Here is a 27,184-nt window from a genome sequence, read left to right as displayed (position 1 = left end):
TGGTACATAATTTAAGTTACATTGTACTTTTGCCAAGATTTCATCTATGTCCTTGGTATCAATCATTGCTAAAATTTTGAATTTATCAATTTTTCTCATAATATTTTCATGTTTCACACATCCGCATGTTTCCCTGTTTGAAAGTTTAAATAAAAACTATATAAGTAGCTACTTATTAGCACAAGTCAAAGATTTATGATATCTTTAATTGCACAATATATTAGCTTTTTTACAATTGCACTTATTTGATAAACAGTCCCTTAGAATATATTTTCAAGTTGCATTGCTTTATTCCTTGCTCGCAAAATGTAGACATCGCAGATATTTTTTATTAATGGTAACTTAGTCTGTAAATAAAAACACATAAAAAATTTAAAGTCATGTTTATGTAGGTAGGAATAATAGTACAAATTGTACCTCAGGAAGAGTTTCATACAAAGGAGTGTGGACCTGAAATGGACCATCCATTTCAGGTCCACTGTTGTATTATTAAAATTTATTTAAGTGAATAAATGTAACTAAATAAAAATAAATAAATAAAATAACCCAACCCAAGTTTTTCAAGATGGCGCCCATAGAGCAACTATGACATGACAATTGACAGCAAACGTCAAATCGAATAATGCATTGAAAACATTTAAATTTCGTAATTGTTCTGGTAAAATATTTTGCGGTAAATTTAAATAAATGGGATCCGTTAGTGTCTCGGGTAGTTCAATGGGCCCAATTATTTGTCCGTTTAAAATTCTCGTCCAAAGATTTACTTTAAATTGGACTTGAGCACGATCTTGTCTACATTCTCTGGGGTTCACTGCCTGCCAACTATGGAGGTTGTGCAAATTGAGGTAGCCATTTCATCTACAACTTGATTAATCGCTCCACAATATTTTGTTAAAGAAATCCGTATCTTCTCTTATTTTCCGTAACATTATTCGACAGAAATGCACTCTCGGCGCATAATGCTTTTTTTTTATTCCTTACAAGTTAGCCCTTGATTACAATCTCACCTGATGGTAAGTGACGATGCAATCTAAGATGGCAGCGGGCTAACTTGATAGGAGGAGGATAAAAGTCCACACTCCTTTCGGTTTTTACACGACATCGTAGGGTGGTAACTAGCCACGGCCAAATCCTCGCACCAGCCAGACCTGGACCAATTAAGAAAACCTTAATCGGCCCAGCTGGGGATCGAACCCAGGACCTCCGTCTTGTAAATCCACCGCTCATACTACTGCGCCACGGAGGCCGTCAAAAGAGTCCCTTGTCATAAGAGTCAGACTCTGAAAATGAAATGTAAGCTCATGCCTGTGCAGGATTCTGCCCACAGTGCGCGTATCCACATTAGTTTCGCTACTTATTTCGCGAATTGATAATTCAGGGTTTGCTTTTACAGCGTTTAAAACTTCGTCATCACCATGTCGTCGAGGTCTACCTTCCAAAGCTCCACCAACACCGGTGCCAGGCATCCGCCCTTCGCTAAAAGCGTCGTGCACTCGTGTAAACACGCGATAATCGGGATGTCGCTGATTAGGGTATCTTCGACGATTATCTCGTGCAGCTGCATCTGCATTACAATTACACAGCACGTAAATTAAATGCATGTTTGCGTACTCTTGGGCGGCATGATCAAGTAGTCCAGGGTTATGCAGAAGCCTTCGATAATATCACAAATGTCAAATTCGTATAGCAAAAACAGAGTCCGTAGTACGTAAGCCAAAGACCCTTGTCCTCAAACGCATCCTTAAAGGATTTCATGCCTCCTTAGCTGTCTTTGTTTGACAAACATGTACTAAACAATATGGTTTTACCATTAAGCAGATTTTAGCTCTAGCCTTTTGATCTCTTTAGTTACCTTGTACATCTCCATGAATTAGATGGAGTTCCATCTGGAATTTCCACGTACTGTAATCCATGCATCCGTCCAATTTTTCTATGCACGGAAGACTCGATATCGTATAGGAAAATTGTGATCTCTCAACATCTAGATTATTTTCGTCTTTATTTTTGGTATTATTCATGTTTACCTTATTTGCTGGAGGTCCATAACCTGATGGCTAAAGCTTAAAGCCATGTATTAAATTAAAAACTCATAATAGGTTTAACATGTAACTTTTATTATTTGAGTTCTTTACAATTTGACATTTGTACAAACTTCTTCTTTTTCCTAAACACATTACAACTTGCCAATAACTTCTACAACAACACATGCATTTGTAATTTTTCCCGCCTTCACAGGACTATAGTGCAAAGTCTTGTGAACCAAAAGACACCTCTTTTCTTCAACACACTAATACTTCTTTCTACTGTGTTGCGCGCTCTGGTTTGAATGTTTGTGTAGTTAGCTTCAGGTGTATTAGGTGTGGTGTGCAGTATAGGAGTCATCAGCTAATCGCGTTGGGCATATCCTGAATCTCCTGTAAAGAGAAATTTGGGTTATAATGTGATGTATATGTATGATGACATTGTAATTTATTCGCCATCTTGAGGAGAGAGAGACCAAGAGATTGCGAGAACGAGACGGCCAATGCGTCGTTCGGAAGTAGATAAAACATATTATTATAATTCAGTTCTGAAATACTGAACATTCTCGCCCTACCTTTCAATTTTGAATTACTGAAAAACATGTTTGGGTGAACATAACGAAAACAAATGTTGCAGTTATTAAAAAGTATTATGGAACCATTTTTGAGTAAAACAGACCAAATGTGTCAAATAATTAGATTCGTTCGTATAGAAAAAGACATTGTGAAAGTGCGACAATTAGTGAGAGTGAGAATAGTTTCTTGGGCGTTTTTATGATGTTTGGAAAAACTGCTGATATGACAAAAGACATTCACCAACAGCTGGAAAAAGATGAGCTATACAGGGTGCTCGGGAGTATTTCCCATAACTTCAAGGTGTCGACAAGTCTTATAGGAGCCGAACTGCATAAAAAATTATGTTTTCATACAAAGTAATTCAAATAATTCCGACTATCTATGTAATATATCTATCCTTGCATTTTAAAATACGTAATCGTACTGTCGACATCTGTGTCGAGATATTGCTGATATTGTGATTTAGTGGGGGGTCCACCAACACTGCGCAATCGTGTGCGGGGTCGCCATTCCAGCTCAGTTACGATAACTGTTAAATTAAGTTAAGATAATCGTCTGGTAATATGTCAGGATTGAACGGAAACAAGCCCGATAACCACTATAACTTGCAAGCCTTTAGTTTTGGCCGATTTTAGTGAAAACGATTTGAATGAAATCCCTAGTGCGTCACCAGCCAAACACATAGCTTGTAGACCAGAATCTCAAATGGTGCCACCGAGATTCTGGCTTTCCGATCTATACATGTAGGAGGATGGAGGGTTAAGTAAACAAAAACACTTTTACAGTTAAATCACCGGTATTTGGCTTCTATATTTTTTAGATGAACATTTTTACAATATAAAAGAAATGCTAATCCCTTAGAAATATATGAGGAACCCTAAAGGACAAAAATATAAATAGGTCAAGTTACGTGAAAAATAGAAGGATTCCTAATGTTAAGTTACTTTGTACATACTTTGTAAATAAACAGTGGTTATCTCAAATATTTGTTTTATTATTCTAATCCTTGGGGATTTGATGGTGTCGATATAGCGTTTGGATTTTTGTTGACCAAACCACTGCCACGGCTAGGTATTTAAAGTGGGTCCGTCGAACAACGCACTAGAAGTTATGAATACACATCGCTACCAGTCAAATCCACAAGGATGATCCCATTTAAATTCGCTTAGCAATTACACACGTTTATACTAAAGGAACAACAAACCCGTTGCATTGTAAACGCTCACGAAAGAGGTCTAATTATCTCATCACAAACAATCATCATATTTAAATCTTATTGTATATCTGAACGGTTTATCCGAATTACCACTAACAATTAATGTAACGCATCATTGCAAAAAAAAGAATAAAAATAGAAGTTTTAGAATGACTCCATTAAACAAAAGAAAGAATAGGTACGACCTGACGTTTATGATGGACGTTGACTCCACGCGGTCGCTGACCTTGCCGTTGCGTTCATCACGTCCGCCATTTTGTCTAGCGGCAAGCGGGCCTCCAAAGATTCACGCCGCTAGCAGCATGCTACTCGACGCGTGCAAATGGATAGATGTAGGAGTAGACTCAGGTTCCAAAATAAGCGCCATCTAGCAACGGACCTCGTAATCTCTACGAAATTCATCGATGTCGCTGCCCTTCGAAACAACCCTAGAGGTTCCAAATTTAACCACCAAAAATTAAAATCCACGGCGTTACAAACTTACTATATTTTCACGGGTTAAACACTGTGACCAGACCTTTGTGAAAATGGCATTGAAACTGGTTTTCGTTATGCGTCTTCCAGGATTTTGATACATGTATCTTAAAACCTCTTGATCCCAATAATGTTCAAAGGATTTATCGAGGGGTTGCAGTTCGGAATTGTACTTGCAATCTAAGTGAGATGAAGCTCCATCGAAGGTTAACAAAATTTTCCTTGAGTCTTATATTTCGTTAAATAATTCGGTGACATTTTATTGAAACTGACGGCAGGTAATTGTCACTAAATTCCACTTTCTGTCCGTGTCCTTTTAATATTATCATTGGTGGAATAGGTATTCCGACACAAAGCGATCGTTACATTTTGAGCATGCCCTGACGCAATTAAATGGACTCATCCAGCACCTTCTGTACTAAAAGAGTCTGTTGGTCAACCAACAACCCTTTTAAGTTTTTATTTTCTTTAATATAGATTGTGGTGAGGTTGAGGCGGCATGTAGTGTCAATTAAACACGTCTGACTGCGTTGAAAGAACTTTATTGACTAATCAACAAAATGGCTATTCATTACGATACATACAGTACATTACTAATCTATGTGTGAGTGCGCTACACTACATCATCGGGGTAATTTAAAAAAGTGGTAGGGTAGGGTGGGGTAGGGTAGGGGTGGGGTAGGGGTTTGGTAGGGGTGGGGTAGGGTAGGGTAGAGGTAGGGTAGGGGTGGGGTAGGGGTGGGGTAGTGGTGGGGTAGGGTAGAGGTAGGGTAGGGCAGGGGTAGGGCAGGGGTAGGGCAGGGGTAGGGTAGGGGTAGGGCAGGGGTAGGGTAGGGGTAGAGGTAAAGAAGGGTAGAGTAGGGATAGAGAATAAGTGCACTTATGTCACAACGAAGCTTAACCGGGTCCGCTAGTATGATAGATACTATAGATACCTACTACAAACCACCGCAAAAAACAATCACCAAACAAAACAATGCCAACAGAAAACAGATAAATAATATGCACAAAATAACCAAATATTATCAAATTTACGTTTATTTCGGACTATTAATATACCTAATGCCAATTTATAAGATATATACAAATGGGTTGACAAGTCTTTCCCTCCGTTTATCCACCGGGGATATTATATCCACCGGCGTGCCCATGCGCGGTGAGTGGATAAAACGAGTGTGGGGGATAAACGTTTTATCCTCTCCCCGTGGATAAATTTCTCCCTTGCCCGTGCTAGCCCTGCTGGTGGGGGGTCGGCCAACACTGCGCTTACTAGTGCGGAGTTGCCATTCCAGCACTTTGGGACCCCAACGTCCATCGGCTCTTCGAACTATGTGCCCCGCCCATTGCCCCTTCAGCTTCGCAACTCGTTGAGCTATGTCGGTGACTTTGGTTCTTCTGCGGATCTCCTCATTTCTGATTCGATCACGCAAAGATACTTCTAACATAGCTCGTTCCATCGCCCGCTGTGTGACTGAGCCTTCTTATGAGGCCCATAGTTAGCGACCAAGTCTCGGAACCATAGGTCATCACTGGCAACACGCACTGTTCGAAGACTTTTGTCTTCAGGCACTGAGGAATTTCGGACGAAAAGATGTCGCGAAGTTTCCCAAATGCAGCCCAGCCGAGTTGGATTCGACGGTTCACCTCTTTCTCGAAATTGGACCTACCTAACTGGATCATATGTCCTAGGTATACGTATTCGTCTACAATTTCAGAGTTACGGGTTCTTCCGAAGTATTTACTACTGATATGTTTATCCTATTATTTTTCTTCACACGAACTACACTATTGGCTATCAAAAGACTTTCAGAGATTTTCTGATCTAGTATTATTCCTTCTCTTACTTGAGGGTTACGAACTGAGCATTCAATTATGAATTCGGACCTTGGAGGAATCAGATATGATGGTTCATGAAAATGTAATTTTACGGATGATTTATCGACGTGAAGTAAATTATTGGAGTAGTCAATGTTGCAATTATGTGTATTGACCATGTCGGAACCTATAATTCCATCATAGGGTAAGTGTATTGTATCAATGACATGGAATCGGTGTGTGATGTTGGATTTGGGTAATTAGTTGGATTATTTCTTTCACAAGTTTGGGATTTCCTTGCAATAGACAGGAGTGTTTAATTAAGCTTACTGATGATCCTGAATCTACTAGCAGTGACAATGGTATGTCGGATATTGGAGATTCTACGAGCACATGAGGTAATAACATTATTGCAGGATCGTTAGAGATTTCGAATACTTCAGCTGGCCTTTTGGAAGGCTGTATGGATACAGTGGGTACAGTGGATACAGAGGATACAGGGGATACAGGGGATACAGTGGATACAGTGGATACAGCGGATACAGTGGATACAGTGGATACAGTGGATACAGCGGATACAGCGGATAGTGTTAAGTCCATGTAGCGGACTCGTTTTTGATTTTGGGACACAGTGTTTGGTGCCATTTACTCCATGGTGAAGTCCCGTCCGACACCGAGGCGGGATGGTTGATCGTTTTTTTGTTCGGTTGCGGCATCGATAGTGTCGTAACCTTGCTCTACTAGGTTTTCATCTTCGGGGGACATAAAGTGGACTCGTTGAGGCGGTCTTGTTGGATTTTGTTCGGCTGTGTAACGAGAGTTATCTTGTACTGTCTTTTACGACATTGCTCCAGAGTGTGTCCTGGAGCTCTGCAATACCGGCAAATAATTGGAGAAAGAGCCAACAGTTACATTTGGCCTAGGTTGATAGTTGAGAAACGGGCGCGGACTTGTTCGCGGCGGTTCAAATTTGAAAAGGGCGGTTGATTTGGTCCACGGCGTACAAATTGTTGATTCGGCCTTGGGAAATTGGGTTTATCGCGCATGTTGAGTGTATTTTGTTTATTTAAGAATTGTTGGATTTTTTCTTCGGAGATGGCAATATTGATCGCTTCATTAGGGGCTTTGGAGATTTACACCTGACTATGTCGGAAATTCGGGCACTTAGCCCCATTTGGAAATGATGGAGTGCTAATTCCTCCATTGCTGCCGTTCGACCTATCATCTCCCTACTTTTATGTCCGTGGGAGATAGAAATTTCGGTTAGTAATTTGGATAAGTACGTTTCGATCCTTAAAGCATATTGGCTCACGGATTCGTTGTTTGTTTGTTTACATTCCTGCAGGTCTGTTAATAAGTGAGTGTAATGTTTTCTTTCACTAAACTGGGTCTTTAGGAATTCTTTCAGTTGGAGCCAGTTTGTGAACTCCTTTACTGAGCAGGCTGTTTGTGCTTTACCCTGTAATTGGCAGAGAATGTATTTGAAGAGGATATCTTTTTGAACCTCAGAAGCTAACTTGTTTTAGCAACTGCGGCAACTTTCTTTTTTGAAATTGATCTTGTGGTAGGCCCTGGGGCACAAAAGGTTTCTTCTTCTGTGTCAGTGACGGTGACTTCGGGTCTTTCTAATTTAGGACTTTGCGACCTACTTTCTGCCATTTTATTAGTATTGAATTATTAATATTGAATAATTAAAATTAGAAACGAATTACAAAAACCTTATAAAATAACACAATACAACTTTGAGAAGCGCAATGACCAAGGGTTACTCACACGAGTGCTGACAAGATTAGTATTATCATTGTACACGGTGTGCGAGACGTTTCACGGAAGTAGTTATTTGTTGCTAACCGGCTTTATACCAGCTGCAATGGAGAAAGGCCGGCTACAGCACGAGCAGTGCGCAGCAAAGGGCCTTTAGCAAGGCACAGGATCTTGCAGAAGTTTCACTCACAAAACACATATAGGTACACAATTTTGTTTTACAGATTTTTCACAAAGCGATTTACAGATACGGAGACGGTACCGGGGACTTTCCAAGAAATCCCACCGCTGCCACCAAATGTTAGAGGGGACCTGGGTTAGGCCTTTTTAAAAAAAGAAATAATTGACAAATTAATTTAAAACAACCGTCTGGCATGGAATCCGGGATAAGACTGAAGGCTGGTCTGGCGGGCGGAAGCTAGTTCGGTTAGGAAGAGGCTTAGGTGGTGAAAAGTTCAGCAGGAAGGGTTGCAGAGAACACTTATAACAGTTCTCAACTATAACTGGGTGGAGCGATACATGAGCATTACACATTATTTTTGTTTTGCCCATGTTCATTTTCAGGCCCACCTGTTGAGAAACGCTGCTGAGGTCATTGAGCATGGTACTAAGGTCATCCAGTCTGTGCCATGATGACTACATCGTCCGCGAACCGCAGTTGAGTGATGTACTCGCCATTGATGTTGATGCCAAGTCCGCCCCAGTCCAGAAGCTTAAAGACGTCTTCCAGTGCGGCGGTAAATAGCTTCGGAGAGATCACATCTCCTTGACGCACTCCTCGCTGCAACTGGATTGGTCTCGTAGTCTGATCCTGAATACGGACTGACATTGTGGCGTTTTCGTACAAGCACTTCAACGCTTGGATATACCTGTAATCAATTCGGCGTCTCTGCAATGACCTTAGCACAGCCCAGGTTTCCACCGAATCGAAGGCTTTTTCATAGTCCACAAACGCTAAGCATAGTGGCTGGTTATACTCGTGAGTCTTCTGTATAACCTGCCGCAGCGTATGGATTGTTCTCGAGAGTCATTACGAATCGTCTCGCTAATAGGTTTGACGACTTCCAGCCTCTCGAACAAGCCGGTTTCCGAAAAGGCTTTAGTACCATAGACCACATCATTGTCTTATATCCTAAAATATATGTTTAGGAGTTTTACCTTAAAATACATTCCGAATCGTATTTGTAGTTAGAATACAATATGTATTTTGCTTACGTAACAATCTTAATGAAATACAATACTATCGCTAAACAATTCTAGATGGTAGCCGGCTATTATAATGTATAGGTACCTATCATAAACAAAACAACTTAGCTATGACTTAATACTAGGTTACGTATGGTTTTGTTCTGTTTTTATGGACAGTCTCAACTTTGTTACCTTTTTGCACTGTAACATTTGGTTCACTTTCACTTAACACTTTATATGGACCGTTGTACTGTTGAGGAAACAATACAATATTTCACTTTGGCAACACTCTCTTTAATCTATGAACCACTCTTTCTGTAATGTCTGTACTTTTGTAATGTCGGCCCGTAAGAGATAGTTATGTGATCTAATACCTAATACAGAATTAATCAAGTTCCACTTTGTTTTATTGGACTACAAGTCCTAACAGGTTATGCGCCCAGGCTCATAATTCTGATTAGGTGAAGTTGAAGATCGCTGGGGATCTGTCTATCGATGCAACACGGTAGTTAGTGTTGGCGGCAAGGAACAACGTGCGTGGTCAGCAGGACAAAGAAAGGTTATTTAATCAAGCGGTGTCTGGAAGAGGTCGTGCGGAGGTTAAAGTACGACATCAGGCATCGTGGAGATAAGAAAACGCGCGTTGGGGTTCCACAAACACAAAGATGGATTTGCAGACAATGACGAATCGACTTCAAATGTCATCAGACTGGAAGGCCAGAAAAACTGGAATGTGTGGAAATTCCAAGTGGCAGTTACATTGAAAAGTGCAGATGTGTTCCTAATGGTTAACGGAACAGAAAAGAAATCCGAAGCCAATCTAACAGATTGGATGAAACGAGATATAAAAGCACAGAATATTATCGTGTCAAGGCTGAGTGAAGCGGCTATGGTACATGTTTTAACATGCGAGACGGCGGCTGATATGTGGCTAAAATTACACAGTGTATGCAAAATCAGCAACCAGTACCATGATGCTGCAACAGAGATTTCTTCAATGTAAGTTTGAAGATGGAGAATTATCTGTATTTTTAGCTAAACTTCAAGAAATGGCCAGCCAATTAAAACAGGTTGGTGAGGAGGTGTCTGAGAAATTTTTAATCACCAAAGTCTTACTGTCCTTACCTGAGGAATACAGTCATTTTATATCAGCGTGGGAATCAGTAGAAATGTCTAAACAAAAATATGATGACATGGTGGCACGCCTGCTTGTTGAAGAGGAAAGGTTAAAAAGTAGAGAGAAGGATAAAGAAGGGGATAACATGGCATTATTTGTAAAGAGACGAGATGGATATGTCAAACACTGTTTCAAGTGCAGAAGTACACAGCATTTGGCTAAAAATTGTCACAGTGAGGCTGATGTTCGCAGGTCTTTTGTCTGTGGTTCCAGAGATCACTTGAAGTTTGAGTGTCCCAAGCGTACAGGCACAGAAATAGGAGAACACTTATTGAAGAAGGAAAAATTGGGTAATGCATTTACAGCAGCTTTAACAACAGATTCCAGGATTGAACTTTTGAATAACATAGACAAGAGGTCTTTCAATCAGTGCTGGGTGATTGACAGTGGAGCGAGTGAGCATATGACAGGAGATCGCTCTTTGTTCACTAACTATGAATCATTGTCAACTTCAAATAGATTTGTTGTTGTTGGAGATGGGAGACGTTTATCTATTGTTGGTGTTGGTGATATTAAACTAAGTGTGTTTAATGGGAAAAACTATGTTGACTCAACGATAAACAGTGTGCTCCATGTTCCAGACATTAAAATTAACTTGTTCTCCATACCAAGTGTGACTAATAAGGGTTATAATGTAACTATTTCAAATGGGCAATGTTTAATTCACAAAGACAATTCATTACGTGCGTTAGGCCATCGTGAAGGGAGTTATTATGTACTTAAAGCAAAGAAAAGTCCTTGTGGTGAAGTTGTAGCATTAGCAACATTAACTGAGTGGCATGAGAGGCTATGTCACCAAAGTGTCGAATATGTAAAGCAAGTATTAAAAAATAATAACGTTAACTATACAGGTTACAGTTTTAAATGTGTTTCATGCTTAGAAGGTAAGATGCACAGATTATCTTTTTATAAAAGAGAGCAACATACCAAAGAGTGTTTAGAATTGGTCCATGTTGATGTGTGTGGCCCAATGGAGGTGCAAAGCATAGGAGGTTCTAGATATTTCTTATTGATAAAATATGACTTTTCTAATTACCGTACAGTTTATTTTCTCGAAAAGAAAAGTGAGGTATTCGCTAAAATAAAGCTGTTTGCTACTTGGGCAGAAAGACAGACTGGTCTCAAAGTTAAAGTAATTAGAACAGACAATGGAGGCGAATTTGTCAATAAAGATATGCAAAAGTTTGTTGAAGAGAATGGTTTACAACACCAAACTGCTGTGGTGCATACTCCTCAACAGAATGGGGAAGCAGAAAGAGATATGAGAACAATTTTAGAAGCAGCCAGGTCCATGATTGCAAGTAAGAATGTATCAAAGGATCTATGGGCAGAAGCAGAACACTGCAGTATATGTGCTGAATAGAACTTCAAAGAGTAGGGAAGGAGAAAAGACACCCTACAAGACATTTTATGAACGTGATTTTGATTTACAGAGCTTATGTGGAGTGTTCTGAAACTATGCATTTGTTCACATACCAAAGGCAAACAGACTGAAATGGGACATAAAAGGGGAAAAGGTTATGTTCGTTGGTTATGATGAAAGTAAAGGATTTAGAGTTTACTATGAAGACAAAAAAGAAGTACATATTAAAAGAGACATTGTTTTTGTAGAACAAACTGGACAGAAAGATAAAAATATTGAAAATATTCAGGAAAAGGATAATATAATTTCACTCGATATACCGTTAGAAAATAATGAGCAGGAGGAGGAGGAAGATGAGTTCTTTGATACCAATGAAGCAGAGACACAGAGAAATTGACAGAACCAGGATGAGGCAAATGATACAGTACTAGATGTTACTCAGGACCAGAGTGTGGGACATGAAAATGAAGAGCAAGATGAGAGCTTTGATTTTCGTCAAGAAAGTAGACAAACAAGAACTGTAAGAAAGCCAAGGTACCTACATGACTATCATTTGTATATTGCAGAACCTAGAAATTATAAAGAAGCTATAATGTCAGATAAGGCTGAAAACTGGAAGGAGGCTATCAGTAATGAACTTAGTCAGTTAAAGGAAAATAACACGTGGACAGAAGTAGATCAAATACCAGATGGAAAAGAGGTAATTAGTTCAAAATGGGTGTTAAAGAAAAAGGCAGATTGCTACAAAGCAAGGTTAGTGGCTCGAGGTTTTGAACAGGAATGTGACGAGGACTTATATGCCCCTGTAGCAAAGCTAAATACTTTTAGGATTTTTGTGGCTGTTGCTACTAAGCTAGGATTAGAAATAAACCAAATGGATGTCTGTGGAGCGTTTTTAAACTCAAAGCTTGACAAAGAATTGTATTTGATTTTACCAGATTGAACAGATACTAAGGTTCGAGTTCACCGACATTCGTTTAAACATAATCAACCGTTTAAATAAGTTAAACGCCGTTAAGTCCAAATTTCCTGTTCACCACAGCTCATATGCTGGTTAAGGACGTAAATCGGGCGTTTATCTTAACCAAGCGTTCATACCCCGTTTATTCTTCGTTTAAGTGTTTGACAGATAAATTTGCAGGTTATGTTTATTACGCTCGCAAGCATACAAGTTTCGTAAAGTTAAAATTGGGATAACACTTACCACTTTTCATCTGAGCTTTTATCTACCTATAATGGCTTTTAATTTTATAATGGAGGGAGATAATAATCTAAATATTCTTGAATATTTGGACGATTTAGAAACTATGACGAAAAGACCCAGGGTTGTTCAAAAACGTCATAACTTTTATGAAGAATACGATGAAGTTGCATTCAAAACTAGATTTCGCCTATCAAAATCTAATGCATTATATAATTTGGGATTGATTGAACATAAATTGGAATTTCCTAATGATAAGTAAGTACTTACCTACCTATAACAAACTACCAAGTTACTACTATCTCTACTACTACCAAATGCAAAGGACTCGTAAAGTTATAAAAGAGTTTTTTTTTTCATTTCAGAAATAATTCACTGCCTCCCATGAGTCAATTTCTACAAGCTTTGAGGTTCTATGCAACTGGATGCCACCAACTGACAATGGGTGATTTTTGTGGGGTTAGCAGGTCCACTGCAAACAGAGTGATTCACAAAGTGACTGCTGCGATTGCGTGTCTAAGCAAGGACTTCATAAAATTTCCTCAAGACGCAGAGGAAATTAGGACAACTCAACTGGACTTCCACAGAATAGCCAGATTTCCTAAAGTTATTGGTGCTCTAGACTGTACTCATATAAAGATTATTTCTCCAGGAGGAGAACATGCCGAAACTTTTAGGAACCGAAAAGGCTATATGTCTATTAACACTCAAGTGATATGTAATGCCAATTTGATAATTACAGACATAGTAGCAAGATGGCCTGGTAGTGCTCATGACGAACGCATTTTTAGTTCATGTAGAAGAAATGCAATGTTTGAAATAGGTCATTATACGGACTCTGTTCTTGTTGCTGACAGTGGATACATGAACCGAAGTTATATAATGATGCCATTGGACCGAATAATTACTACTGAAGAGTCTTTGTAGAATGAGTCACAAATAAGAACCAGTATGCCTGTCGAAAGACTTTTCGGTATTTGGAAAAGGCGCTTCCCGGTTTTGGCATTAGGAATCTGGGTGAATTTAAATAATTGTTTGCCAATTATAGTTGCTACTGCCGTCCTGCACAACATTTTAGAGTTGAATGGGGACGAGATACCTATAGATGACCCTGACCAGCACCGTGGGAATAACTCATTCAAAGGGGGCAAATAAGACAGTTACAGGATACTGGTACAGTATCATATTAGAAGAGATGTAAACCAAGTAAGGAGAGCTCTTATTAATAATTATTTCAAAACACTCGAATTAACGAATACATTTTAGTACTTGAAAGTGCATTTTATTTCTTTCCTTTTGTACCTTATGCATGAAAAAATCAATATAATTGGGAAGTTAGTGATGCTACACTGCTTTAGAACACATGTTAAAGTGTCTTTATAGGATAGTGGCCAGTAAAAAATCTTATTAAATTAAACTGATGAATAGTAATTAATTTTTTTTGGATTTGAGAAGGTAGGTATGGACAAAATAAAATGAATTCATAATCATCAAATAAAATCAGTATATTTCTTATGTAGGTACAATTTAGGTATACATTTGGCACCATATTTAGCTTAATATACTTTTATGGCATAGTACTGAAGAGGATACAAAAACTAAATAACCAACTAGTAAAATACAGTATAATTTGTATGTACACTTAGGTTAAAAATCACACATATCTGGCACCATAATATCCTTTTTACAAAGTAACTTTTAAAGCATAGTGCTGAAATGAAAAAAAACTTGACTTGACGATGAAATAGCTGTTATAAATACATACTTCAGACTTACTGAAACATGCCTCTGGTTCACTTTGGTTTGAATGGTTGGACCTCTCTGGGATGTAATTCTCCTAAAACATCATTAAGTTATAAAACAGTGAAAAGCATGTTACAATACAACTCTCTACATATATTATGATTAATTAATTATATACCTTTTCATGCTCTGGCATGCTGATTATAATGTTGCTTTCGACACTAGAAGTAGCCTACTGACTATTTGTAGCCTCATTTATTTCAATTGTGCTTATATCCTGTATAATTAAAGGGAAATATTAAACTTAAATATAATATATTCATCATAAATATGAAGTACAAAATTTGTAATAGATAACATACATTACAATCCAGGGCATCACTATCATAACTATTAGGCAATACTTCCATTACTCGACCCAATATTGCCTCCACAATCACACTAGTTGGAGGTGGTGGTGGTGGTTGGGGTCCACCTCCTCCTGTAATACAAAAAACAGTCCATGAGAATCCCTGCTAACGGTAAATAGTATCTGAGAAGCAAAGTTTTCAAACAACATTTGGCCTCTACTACATACCTCTCTCATTTTGAGAGTAAAGTAATGATTGAGTCTAGCATTGACCATGATGGAAAATATTTGGTCATTGTTAATGAAAACAAACGTACCTGTTTTGAAAATTTCCTTCTTGCGAAAGCGACAGCGAACAGCGAAGTAGACAAAGCGAGAACAGTGGAGGAACTCAACAATGATAATGATACGAGTATAGCAAGAGGTCAGAAGAAGATAAAAGAGTGTTGCAATTTCTGTAGGTTGTTAGGACATAGGACAGAAGAATGTCGCAAAAAGCTACGGGCAGAGAAAAAACCTAAAGTCTACAGTTCCATAAACCTCGTCTACGTCTACACCACAGAAGTCTACAGCACCTAAATTCTCTTGCTATTACTATTCAATAAAATCCTAGTACTATTCATAGTAACAATGTTACTTTGACATGGAAGGACATTAAGAAGAACTCGCGTTCTGAAAATGCAGCCTCGTCTCGAGCGAGGCACACTACTGGGAACTGTATTACTGTCCCAGTAGTGTCGGACATTACAAACAAGGTGCTGTCCATTATAGGACAAGAGGCCTCCACAGGCATTGGGCCTGAAGAGACGAAAATAGGCCTATACGTGTGTATTGTTTAATTCCATTTAATGTGGCATGTTTTGTCTTTTGGCTAAAATGCATGATTAAGCTAATTTTTCTACTTTCATGTCAGGAAATCTTTGAAGTTCCAAGGGAGATAGAGAATATTCCATCTACTCCCTCATCTCCAGTCATGGCATCTTCCCAACCCATTCATTCCTCCCAACATTCAGGCGTTTTAAACTGTAAGGACTTTGTAGGACTTCTGTTGATTATATATGCAGCTGTAACTACCGCCTCGACCCAAAACATCTTAGATAAGCTGGAATTCATAAGCATAAACTTAGAACGTTCTACTAATGTTCGATTCATCCTCTCGCTCATACCGTTCTGTTCAGGAGTATAGGGTATTGTCAACTGACGTTTAATACCTGAATTTCTACAAAAAATATCAAATGCCTCATTAACATATTCTTTGCCATTATCACATGTTAGTGTTTTAACTTTTGCATTTAATTGATTTTCTACAAAATTCTTAAATTCTTTAAACTTTTCGAGTACTTGAGATTTAGAGTGTAAAAAGTAAACAAATACCTTTCTAGAATAATCGTCGAGAAATGTGACATAATATCTGGCACCTCCGAGAGACTTTTCCTCCATAGGTCCGCATACATCTGAATGTATCAACTCCAAGAGGGCGGAAGCTCTTGTACCAGTGTTCTTGAAAGGCTGCCTTGTTCGTTTGCCTTTCAGACATGTGTTACATACCACATTGTCCTTACTTGACTCTATATCTGCTCTATTTGTGGACTCGTTAAGTTTCTGAAAATCATTATAATTTAGATGACCCATTTTTTGATGCCATAAATGTAATGTAGACAATAAAGCAAAGGTTTGATTATGACCTACAAATAAATTGTTCCTTGTATATCCTGTGAGAATTAATTTAGAATCTTTATATACTTTGCAACAATCCTTCGTAAACTTTACTTGACAGTTATTCTGTGTAGTCTGACGAACTGACAGTAAATTGACAGCTAATTCTGGCACATACAGAACATTTTGAACCCGACATTATAGTGCTGAGCGAATGTTGGCTACGAAGCTGCCACTTTGTGCCACAAATTGATAACTACACTTCTTATACAACAGCGAATTGTTACAATCAGAACGACGGTATAGTTATATATATTAAAAAATCTATTCAATCTGTAACACATCAATCGCAAATTGCTTAATTACGACGATAAATAATTTATCAATAGTGTCTATTTATAGACCACCCTCTTTTAAAAACGAGAATGCTTTCTTTGAATCCTTGGACTATACACTCAAATCTTTAGAGAAAAGTAGACATGTGGTTTTAATTGGTGATGTAAATATTGATATTAAGCCTGATAGTGTTGATCGAAACTGTCATAATTATCTAAATTTGACATCATCTCATGGCTTATTACCTACTCATTCGTTCCCAACTCGACTTAAAAAACTGTCTTGACCACATCTTCTGTCGGTTCATAAAATCTTTTAGCCGCATTATCCTAATGTAACCCTTTCCTAATAGCCATTTCATCGATTACTAAAGTACATAGGATTGGTCTAAGGGCTTGTACACAAAACTGCGATGCGACGCGATGCGAATTCGCAACGCAAAAAATTACGACACGAATTGCTGCGATGCGATTTCGTGCGGCAAGGCGTCTCTCAGGGCGACCATTTCTTCGACGACCGTTAACCGTACTAAACGTATTTTAAATTGAAAACAGGTCGTGACATGGATCGTAAAAAGAAGTGTGCACTTTTATTATAGAATAGAATAGAATAGAATAGAAATCATTTATTTGTTAACACAACACATAACTACATAATAACTTAAAACTAATACATTTACAACGTAATAATAACTTAAAACTAATACATATATATATATATAGAAAATATGTTGTGCCAAAAAAATGGACCTGACTCAGCTAAAATTTGTTGTGAGTACATCAGTACCCACAACGCTGGTATTCTGTCAGACCCTTAGGAGGGAAGAACAGAACACAAAATAATTATATAACTAATAAAATAAAACAAAATACAGTTTAAAAATACAGTAGTGTAATCTCAGAAGAACAAAAAAAAAAAAAAAAAATTTAATCTCAATAGCTAGCAAACACAAAAGAAAAGAAAAATTAAAAAAAAAAAAAAAGGAAAAAATATATAGAATTTATTGTATATTATTGATTAATAATTAATAATTGCCACAGTCTGCTTTTTGGCAATCTAACAAATACAATCGAAAAATTTTCTTAAAAGTAAATTTAGATTTTACCTCCCGAATAGGTGGGGGGATGTTGTTCCAACATTTTGTGGCAAGATATTTAAAACTGCCACGAAATGCTGCAGACCTGTGCTGTGGCATTATTAAAGGTGGTACTTTAGACCTCTTACCATAGCTAGGTTCCCGCCAAGCTAGCTTACTGTATAAATATGGAGGTTCTTTAGTTTTGACAACACCAAATAAAAGAGTGCCTACTAATAGCTGATACCTATGTTTCATATTTAATATTTTATTATCAATTAAAAATGGGGTGATGTGTGATCTGGGCGGGACGGTGAAACAAAAACGAGCACAAGCGTTTTGAACTCGCTGAATCAATCGCCACGACTTTTGTAGAAGACATGGGCCATATGCAGTAAAACAATAACTAAATTTTGAAAGTATTAATGTGTCACAAAGTTTAATTCGAAGTTGAATGCTAATAAAGGATCGAATACTATATAGTACTTTTAGTCTGTAAAAACAATTCCGAGCAAGATCGATTAAGTGGTTCTCAAAGCGCAAGTTCTCATCGATACGTAATCCTAGATTCCGAGTATCATTGACATGTTCGATATTTACTCCATCAATGTGTACCCTAGGCTGTTGATCTAGTATATCTTTTACTTGCTTCTTTGTCCCAACGACCATGAATTTCGATTTAAGGGGATTAAGAATTAACGCGTTATGTTTACACCATTGTGAAACTTTAGCAAGGATTTCGTTTAATTTACCAACACAGGCATTGACGTCTTTTCGATCTACAGGAACATATATTTGCAAGTCATCTGCGTATAAGTGATATTGAGAATTTTCTAAACAGTTAACTATATCAGCCGAATATAAAATAAATAATAAAGGACCCAGAATAGATCCCTGGGGTACTCCTCTGTTTATAGGTTTTACTGTCGACAGTAATTCATTCCCATTAATCTTGCGTAAAAGAACTCGTTGCTTCCTATTTTGAAGGTAACTAGCGAACCATAGGACTGTGGTAAACGAGAAACCGTAATGTGAAAGTTTGGCAAGCAAAAGAGTTATATTAATTGAATCGAACGCACGAGAAAAGTCCAGTAAGGCTAGGATACTTCCTCTACCGGCATCTTGATAAGTAAGTATATTATCGATGACATCTGATAAAGCGGAAGACGTGCTACGATTTTTTCTAAAACCGGATTGAAAAAGTGGTAAAATGTTGTTTGTTTCACAATACTTTATGACTTGGTAATATATCACTTTTTCAAGAATCTTAGAAACATATGGAAGAATACTAATCGGTCGTAAATCCTTTATCTCAGTTGGTTCATTATTTTTTGGCAGCGGTAAGACCAAAGCTGTTTTCCATAGTGAGGGAAATGTGGATGTTGAAATAGATTTATTAATTATAGCTGTAATAATTTCAAGAGTAGCAGGTAGTGTAAGTACGATCATATCCATGTTAATTTTGTCGACGCCCAATGCATTAGATTTAATTTCTAGAATAATTTTAGCTACAACATTTTCATGTACGGTCTTGATCTGAAAACTACTAGCGGTAGAAAACTTTTGTGTCTCAAAATAACTTAAAACGGAGGGATCAATTGTATTATCTCCAGGGATGTTTAAGAAATGATCATTAATTATATCTGGGTTATCAAATTGGTCAGGGAGATCGCAAGTGTTCTTAAAATTAGGTAAAACATGTTTTTTAAGATTTTTCCAGAGGGAAGGTGAATTACGTAAATGAGCATTAATATGAAAGTCGTAGTATGCTTTTTTTTCGCTAACCATACTGAAAAATGATAGAGCTTTCAAATTTTTATAATTATTTTTACTATCTATAGTATTAAGAGCTTTGTATTTTGCATGCGCCTCATCACGTAGTTTCATCATGAGGCGTACGTTACTGGTTATCCAAGGACTATGTTGACTTTTGGAGATAAAAGATTTTTCTGGAGCATACTTATCAAACAGACTTAAAATTATTTTATTAAAAATTTCGACCATAAGATCCACCTTATCCTGGTTGATAATTGCTTTCCAATTTATATATTCAAGCTCTTTATCAAAATCGGCTATAACAATACTTTTTAAAGGTCGATAAGTTATTCGTTTTACAGGAGGTTTGGGCTTGATAATTTTAACTTCTGCAAATACCATTGCGTGACCTCCAAGTTCAGGTTTATGAGTGACAGTAATATTGACAAGAGGCAAGTTAGAGCAAATGACATCTATGAGGCTGCTACTGTGAGATGTAAAGTGTGTTGGTTCGGTTATAAAATTATGTAGATTAAAATAAGATAAAAATTGCTTGAATTGGACTGTACCGTTGCTGGTACTATCTAATAGATTAATATTAAAATCTCCCAGTAATACAATCTCGTCAAATTTAGAGAAAAATAGAATTGATTCTAACAGAGTATCGAAAAATTTATCAATATCAACCCAGGGTGGGCGGTAGGCGGTGCCTAATAAAATGTTGTGCGAATTAATATTTAGCGACAACCACATCTGTTCAACTTCTACTGGCCCACACGGGTGGGTACACTTGCGGATTCTAACGCCCTGCTTAACGTAAAACCCTACGCCCCCCCCTCGAGAGCGTACTTCAGGAGGGCGCGGTAGATGCAAGAGTTTGTAGCCTCTAATATTCGGTGCACGGCCCTCTTCACCTTTTTTAAGCCAGGTTTCGTTTATAGCTAATATATCAGGCGAATGAGAGTATATAGCCACAATAAATTCATCATGTTTAGTAGAAAGCGACCCCGCATTAAAAATACCAAATTTTAAGAATTTAGATTTCTTAACTTTTAGTTATGTAAATCCACAAATTACTGATAATTATTATCATGGACATTAGACCTAATAACTTAAAATGTATATTTGCACGCTTACGTGCCTTCACCGGCAAAATACTGTGTACAGGTTTTTTAAGATGGACAAAAACACATTTCATTGGCACGTAACACATGAACGACCTGCCTTGATAAAAATACGTATACGAAACATGAACTTCATTAAAAGTAACTAAATTAATTAACAACATTAAGTAGTTTAGACAAAAGAGATAAGAACCTAAATGTAAAATATATAAAAATTTAATAAACCAGTACAAGAAGAGATAAATGAAAAATAATATCTTTTGGACACCTAATACAATCGAATTTGTAATACATAGCATAATAATAACTATTATGTAATATATACTGAAATTACAACTAACTAGCCATAAGAAACATAAAAACTCAATTATTTTGTTTATTAAGGATTTAGTAAACAAAAACATGATTATTAAGGTTTTATTGTAACGATTACAAACTATATGAGCAAGGTGGTTATTCTGCGTCGTGTGAGATATTATTACAGTTGAATATCTTATCGATGTCTTCTTCAGTTTGCAACATATGAACGTCACTGGACTCTGCGCGTCGAGCGAAAATTCTGCCATCTTTAGTCCATACAAATCTCCATCTCGCAGCACGCGCGGCTTCTCGCGCCTTGGTAAATATTTGTCTATTAATCCTTGTGAGTCTCTCGTTGATATAAACACGTCTAACCTCGTGCGACGGCAAACCCAGATCACCTGACGTACAGCCGCGCCGAACGCGCGCGTTTTTGAGTAGCTCGTCGCGAGTGGAGCGGCGCGCGAGTCGCACGGCGATCGGTCGGGAGCGAAAGGAATGCGCTCCACTCGATAGATTATTGGCAGGGCGTTTAGGCCCGACACGCATCGAGGTGGCTATATCTTGTTCATTAATATTTACCTGTAGTTTAGCTGCTACCGTAGTTATTATATGAGTTAACGACTCGTTTTCATATTCCGGTATGCCTGATATTTGTAAATCACTACTCAAATTCCCCTGCTCCCTTAAATTTAACTCGAGCTGAAGTTGATTGATAGATTTTTTTAGATTTAGGTTTTCAGTTTCTAGGTCCTTGAGTTTTGTTGTATGGCAAGTAACTTCCTTTTGCAGATCGCATATTTGATTAGATAAGAATTCCGTAGTCGCTGAGAAATCCAACTTAAATTTCTCCAGGGCACTGTTTAATTCAGTTTTTATTTCCCTCGCTAGCGAATACTTCATATTAAGTAATTTAGAGTCCAAAAGAGTGGCAAACTGCTTGTAGGAAATCACGCCCGGGGATTGAAAGTCACCTTCTTTTGAAGAAGTTTCCTTATTGATGATTTCGTCAGCCATTACATCTTCACAGGACATATCAAACGTTGAATCGGATGAAGCTTGTTGGAGACGGACCGGTGTGTCGTTACCTTTACGTCTTGAAGTTACATTGTCACACGAAGGACAGCGCCATGATTTTTTTATGTTCAAATAATTATCAACAAAATAAGTTGACGACATGTTCACGCACTTGAAATGAAAACAACCATCGCAGGCCACACATTTTATAATTTCGCTTTTGTTCAACTCTGAAAGACAGGCTAGGCACTTCATTTCTATAGTTGATGGAAATCTTGTGCGAAACGTCAACACTGTACCGCGCGCACAGTTTTTATTTCAAGCTCCTTAGGCACACAAAAATAACGTGTTCACTCACAAATAAATGTTATTTATAGTTTATTATGGACATAAGTACGATTACACTACTTATTTACACGGATAAAAGTGAATTAGCATGAGAAATATCAATAATTTAACTAGCGCAATGTAAACACGTATGTATTGACAGAGTTCCCGAACTACCCTCCTCTACTCTACTCCTCCTCCTCTACTCCTATTATTGCTTAGGAGATACAGGAAAAAGAAACAAAGAAGATTTTGGGTTCATCCATTTATTACTATTATGAATCCCGTTGGAAACTATTTTCTTCTAAAATATAAAGCTTTGAAAACCGACGAAAAAAAATTTTTCGAGTATTTTAGAATGAGCATATTTTCATTCGAAGAGCTTTTAAGTTTATTATCACCATATCTTCAGAAACAATCGTACAAGGGGAGAATTCCTGTTATGCCTCTGGAAATGATTGGCCTCACTATCCGGTAAGTAAAGTAAAACAATAATTGTTTACATTAGTTTTTATTGAGAAAAGAGTTTTTAAAATATTACAATTCATAAAATTTACGAAAAATCAAAGTCTTCTTCAGTTGAAAGTGTGCTTAATATGCTTGAGTTAGAAAAATCATTACTGGGTGAATCAATTTGATCTGGTATGTTAGATGACTGTGGACGTATCAGTGGCGTTTGTTGAGATGTCGCAAAATGTTGAGTTTGATAGCCACCCTGGTAGTTGCTATTCGGATAGTAGTAGCCATGAGGTTGATGCAATTCTGTTAAAATTTGAAGAACTCTGCTCTGAAAGATTAGAGTTTTATTGTCATCTAATCTTTCAAGTGATGGTAGAATACCTTTAAAAAAAGATATGTGTCTATTCTCAGGTTCCTTTAAAATCTTTACAATATCATCTTCAAAATTATTAACCATCTTTCGTTTTGGTGGCTGCCTTTGGTAACGTGTTTTAGATGTACCTTCTTGATTATCCTGCTCATTTTCTGAATCATTTATACTAGTAGTGGTCTCATTTTGCAAATTTTTCTTAAGAAATTGTAATTGTTTGTACAGATGGTATTCTTTTATATTTTTGGATGCAGACCCTGACCTACTTGCATCTTTGAGTTTCTTTTCATATTTATTAAAGGTATCCTTAATCCCCCTCCATCTTTGTATTACTGAATTTCCTGAAAAAAAAAAAATAGACAATATTTAATTTATTCATTTATTTATTAATCTTTATTATTCATCAAATACCAATTGTACAGAATAGGCGAACTTAACGCTAGAAGCGTTGTCTACCAATTAAATAAATTAAAATAATTTATGTATGTTTATGTCGTTTTAGGTTAGTGTTCTTTACTTTTCAAGTATGTTATATAAATTAACTTTTTTTTCTATTTATGTTACAGATTCCTAGCGACCGGAAATGAAATCAGAAATATACATTTAGATTATTATCGAGGAATAAGTACAGTTGCTAAGATAATACGAGTAGTTTGTAATGCAATATGGAAATTTTGTTTAAATGCAAACATACCAAAAATAACACAACAGCTGTTTGAAGAAATAGCTGCGGACTTTAACAAGAAAGCCAACTTCCCTAACTGTATTGGAGCCGTTGATGGGAAACATATTCGTGTTCGTAGTCCCCCAAAAAGTGGATCACTTTTTTTTAATTACAAGGGCTACAATTCAATAGTTTTGTTGGCTATTGTGGACTCGAAATACAGATTCATCTATGTGGACATAGGCGCATATGGAAAGGAAAGTGACTCCACTATTTTCCACAACACGAAACTGTACGACTTACTGATGAGAGGTGATTTGCCTACACCAACATCAAGGCCGTTACCGGGCTTTCAAGAACCGGTTCCTTTTGTTTTTGTCGGAGACGAAGCTTTTTCTATTTCGAATAATGTCATGCGTCCTTATTCTGGCAAGCATTTGTCTGTTAAACAAAGAGTATTCAACTACCGTTTGAGTAGGGCAAGAAGATATGTCGAGTGTACTTTCGGCATACTGGCCAATAAGTGGCGAATATTTCACCGGCCCATTAACGTTTCATATGATTTTGCAATAGATATTGTTAAGGCTTGTTGCATACTACATAACTTTGTAATTAACCGTGATGAATTAGACACCCCTATTGAAATGATCATAGATAATTCCGAACTACAACCACTTCAACAAGGGTTGAATGTAGGTAGTCAGGTGGTAAGTGCAAATATAATTAGAAACGAATATTCGGATTACTTTACTAGTGAAGTTGGAGCATTAAGCTGGCAACTAAAACTAATTTAAGAATATACAATGCGGCTTGCATTGTTGCTCGCGTTCTAGGTAATAAGTCAATACAACAGGTACAAAAGGATCACATCGTAAAACATTAAAGTAGCTCGCTGTCGACGCCTAAACATTTGTAAACAATTTAAAGAATATTTTTTGTGCTTATATGAATAGAATGTTTGATTTGTAGGTAGTTTTAGTAAAAAGTAAAAAGAAGTTTTACTTAATAAATGTATTTGTGTACTTACCAAGTTTAGTTTTTTCATTGTTTTCTTTTTCCTCGAAATTTGGAAATAAACTTTTACACACGTCCTTCCAAGCATCTTGTTTAATGAATTTGTTTTTATAATCTTCATTACTAGTATCCCAAAGAACAGGGCGCTCCTCGATCAGTGATATTAAAAAATCAACGTCGTATTCTGTCATTTTTAAAGTACACGTCTTGCCCACACGCTGTCCCAGAGCGAACTAAAAATGGCGTCAACAAGTGTGACGCAACATCGCAGGAATGCGCGATGCGAATCAATTCGCAAGTTCTTGCGATGCGTAGAGGGAGCTCGCAGATTTTTGCGATGCGACGTCGCATCGCAGTTTTGTGTACAAGCCCTTAAACTGTTCTGGGCCTTTATTTTTAAAGTTTTAAATGCCTCATCTGTGAACCCTGGTGCATCAACACGCTGGGACCATTTTAAAAAGGGTCCTTAGATGTGGTAAACAGTCTCTGTATGTCGTCCTTACGAACTTGTAGGCACTAGGCGACAAAAAGTTCAATGTGAATGCAAACTTTCGAATGTCTTCTCCATATTTTTTCTTGACACAATTCACCTCTATATTTTGATATTTGTCGAGTAAGGAATTCCGGACAGCCAGCACATTCTTCGAGTAAAATAGCACCTTCCAGATGTAACATATTTTGAGACTTTAAATTTTTTATTACTTCTAATGGTCTTAATATATTCATAAGATATTTTATGAATTCTAACTTGAGTAATATTGGCGCAATTATTTCGGATAACTCAACAAATCGTTCTAATTGATAAAAAACAGAATTCCATCTGGTAGACACAGACTGAATAAGCCCCAAAGGCTTTGTTTGGTGATCCTGAGCTTTCTTTAAAGAGTCAGCAAGCAGCATTTGTATTATGCTTAAAATATGTTGTTATATCTTTAACAGCTGTTAGTAAATTTTTGGCTTCTTCCAATCCATCCTTATTATCAAATGGTTTTGATGATACTAGGTTTAATGTGTGTGCAAAGCATGGCATGTGTTTATTTTTGCCATAAACATTTGTGACAGCTTTAACGATATTTGCGCCATTGTCCGTGATAAACGCTACCACTTTGTTACTTGTGATGCCCCATTTTTCTGTCATATTAACAATTACTTGTGCTAAGTAGTCAGCATTATGTGGTTCTGTTAGAGCAGTTACACCAAAAATTATGTTCATTAATTTATTTCCATATATACAATGACCAGTTAAGCCTAAGTAGCTTTGACTATTATGCGAGTCAGTCCAAACATCTGCAGTTAAAGATAGTGCTTCTACTTCTTGTATTTTTAATTTCAATTGCGTCGACAGAATGTCATATTTATCGTCAATCATGTGAGTAATTGTTTTTCTGGCTGGAACTTTATAAAGCGGTGCCACTACTTTCATTAAATATTGAAATCCTGTTTTTTCTACAGTATTGGATATGTGTCAAAAAGTGTATAGAATCTGTTCCTATTCCTGAAACCAATGAGTACAATGGTTCTGGTGGTGGATCCAATGGTATCAATTTCACTTTACCATTTGCGCAACACAATCCATTGGCTTCGTTTTTGTATTTTAATGCCTTACAGTGTGAGCAAACCGAGTTCATAGAACCAATAACAACACATTGGTAGTTACTGTAGTCAATTGACACATCGTATCGTAATTGAGTTTTTTCACTCTTCCAAATGTAATTTTATTCCAAATGGAATTAATTAGAGATGCATGAAAAAAAATCTCAGTGTTATCGGCTCCAAGAAAAACCAACATTTAAAAATAGATTTGAAGGGGGATTGACTGATATTTAAAGCTATATATTTTCTAATATTTTAATTTCCTCATTTCCTAATATCTCAACAACACTGCTTATATATTTAACACTGCCTGTAACAGTAGCAGAAGGTGAAAGATCCTTTTCAAAATTAAAATTAATAAAAAATTACCTTCGTTCAACCATGACAGACTGAACAAACTTAGCCATTAATTTAGTATAGAATCAAAAATTTATATAAAAATAAATGATTTAATTAAAATCTTTGCCAACTCAAAAGCAAGGAAAATTTAGTTTGTTTGATGTATGTAATAAATAGATATAACTAATCGACTAAAACAACGACTAAACATCGACTGCAAGAGCTCTCGACTCTCAACAACAACAACGACTTGTGAACATCAACTAAT

At 37.0% G+C, this 27,184-nt stretch overlaps 4 protein-coding genes and 1 long non-coding RNA gene across 5 annotated transcripts; 2 read left to right on the top strand and 3 right to left on the bottom strand.

The window, feature by feature from the left end:
• Positions 1-12,029: 12,029 nt before the first annotated feature.
• LOC112048237 (putative nuclease HARBI1) lies at positions 12,030-14,071 on the top strand. Its single transcript, XM_024085701.2, has 2 exons — positions 12,030-12,347; positions 13,161-14,071. Exons 1-2 carry the CDS (start codon positions 12,187-12,189, stop codon positions 13,720-13,722), a joined length of 723 nt encoding a protein of 240 aa, XP_023941469.2. The 5' UTR covers positions 12,030-12,186; the 3' UTR covers positions 13,723-14,071.
• A 111-nt stretch (positions 14,072-14,182) lies between these two features.
• Positions 14,183-16,476, bottom strand: LOC112048239 (uncharacterized). Its single transcript, XR_008252070.1, has 4 exons — positions 15,205-16,476; positions 14,901-15,019; positions 14,717-14,815; positions 14,183-14,632 (listed from the first exon to the last, which is right to left on the bottom strand). It is a non-coding gene; the product is annotated as an uncharacterized LOC112048239 (long non-coding RNA).
• A 4,810-nt stretch (positions 16,477-21,286) lies between these two features.
• On the bottom strand, positions 21,287-22,150 carry LOC128199358 (uncharacterized). The gene has a single exon (XM_052888549.1). It carries the CDS (start codon positions 22,148-22,150, stop codon positions 21,287-21,289), a length of 864 nt encoding a protein of 287 aa, XP_052744509.1.
• A 604-nt stretch (positions 22,151-22,754) lies between these two features.
• On the top strand, positions 22,755-25,001 carry LOC128199428 (uncharacterized). The gene is made up of 2 exons (XM_052888828.1): positions 22,755-22,951; positions 23,873-25,001. Exons 1-2 carry the CDS (start codon positions 22,755-22,757, stop codon positions 24,762-24,764), a joined length of 1,089 nt encoding a protein of 362 aa, XP_052744788.1. The 3' UTR covers positions 24,765-25,001.
• LOC112055936 (uncharacterized) lies at positions 22,973-26,253 on the bottom strand. Its single transcript, XM_024096231.2, has 2 exons — positions 24,998-26,253; positions 22,973-23,647 (listed from the first exon to the last, which is right to left on the bottom strand). The coding sequence occupies exons 1-2, from the start codon at positions 25,173-25,175 to the stop codon at positions 23,031-23,033; spliced, it is 795 nt and encodes a 264-aa protein (XP_023951999.1). The 5' UTR covers positions 25,176-26,253; the 3' UTR covers positions 22,973-23,030.
• Between the last annotated feature and the right edge of the window lie 931 nt (positions 26,254-27,184).

Source organism: Bicyclus anynana, chromosome 23 (assembly GCF_947172395.1).
Source record: "Bicyclus anynana chromosome 23, ilBicAnyn1.1, whole genome shotgun sequence".
NCBI classification, from domain to species: Eukaryota; Metazoa; Arthropoda; class Insecta; order Lepidoptera; family Nymphalidae; genus Bicyclus; species Bicyclus anynana.
The sequence above is the reverse complement of the archived record's forward strand: the minus strand, read 5'-3'. Positions and strand labels throughout refer to the sequence as shown.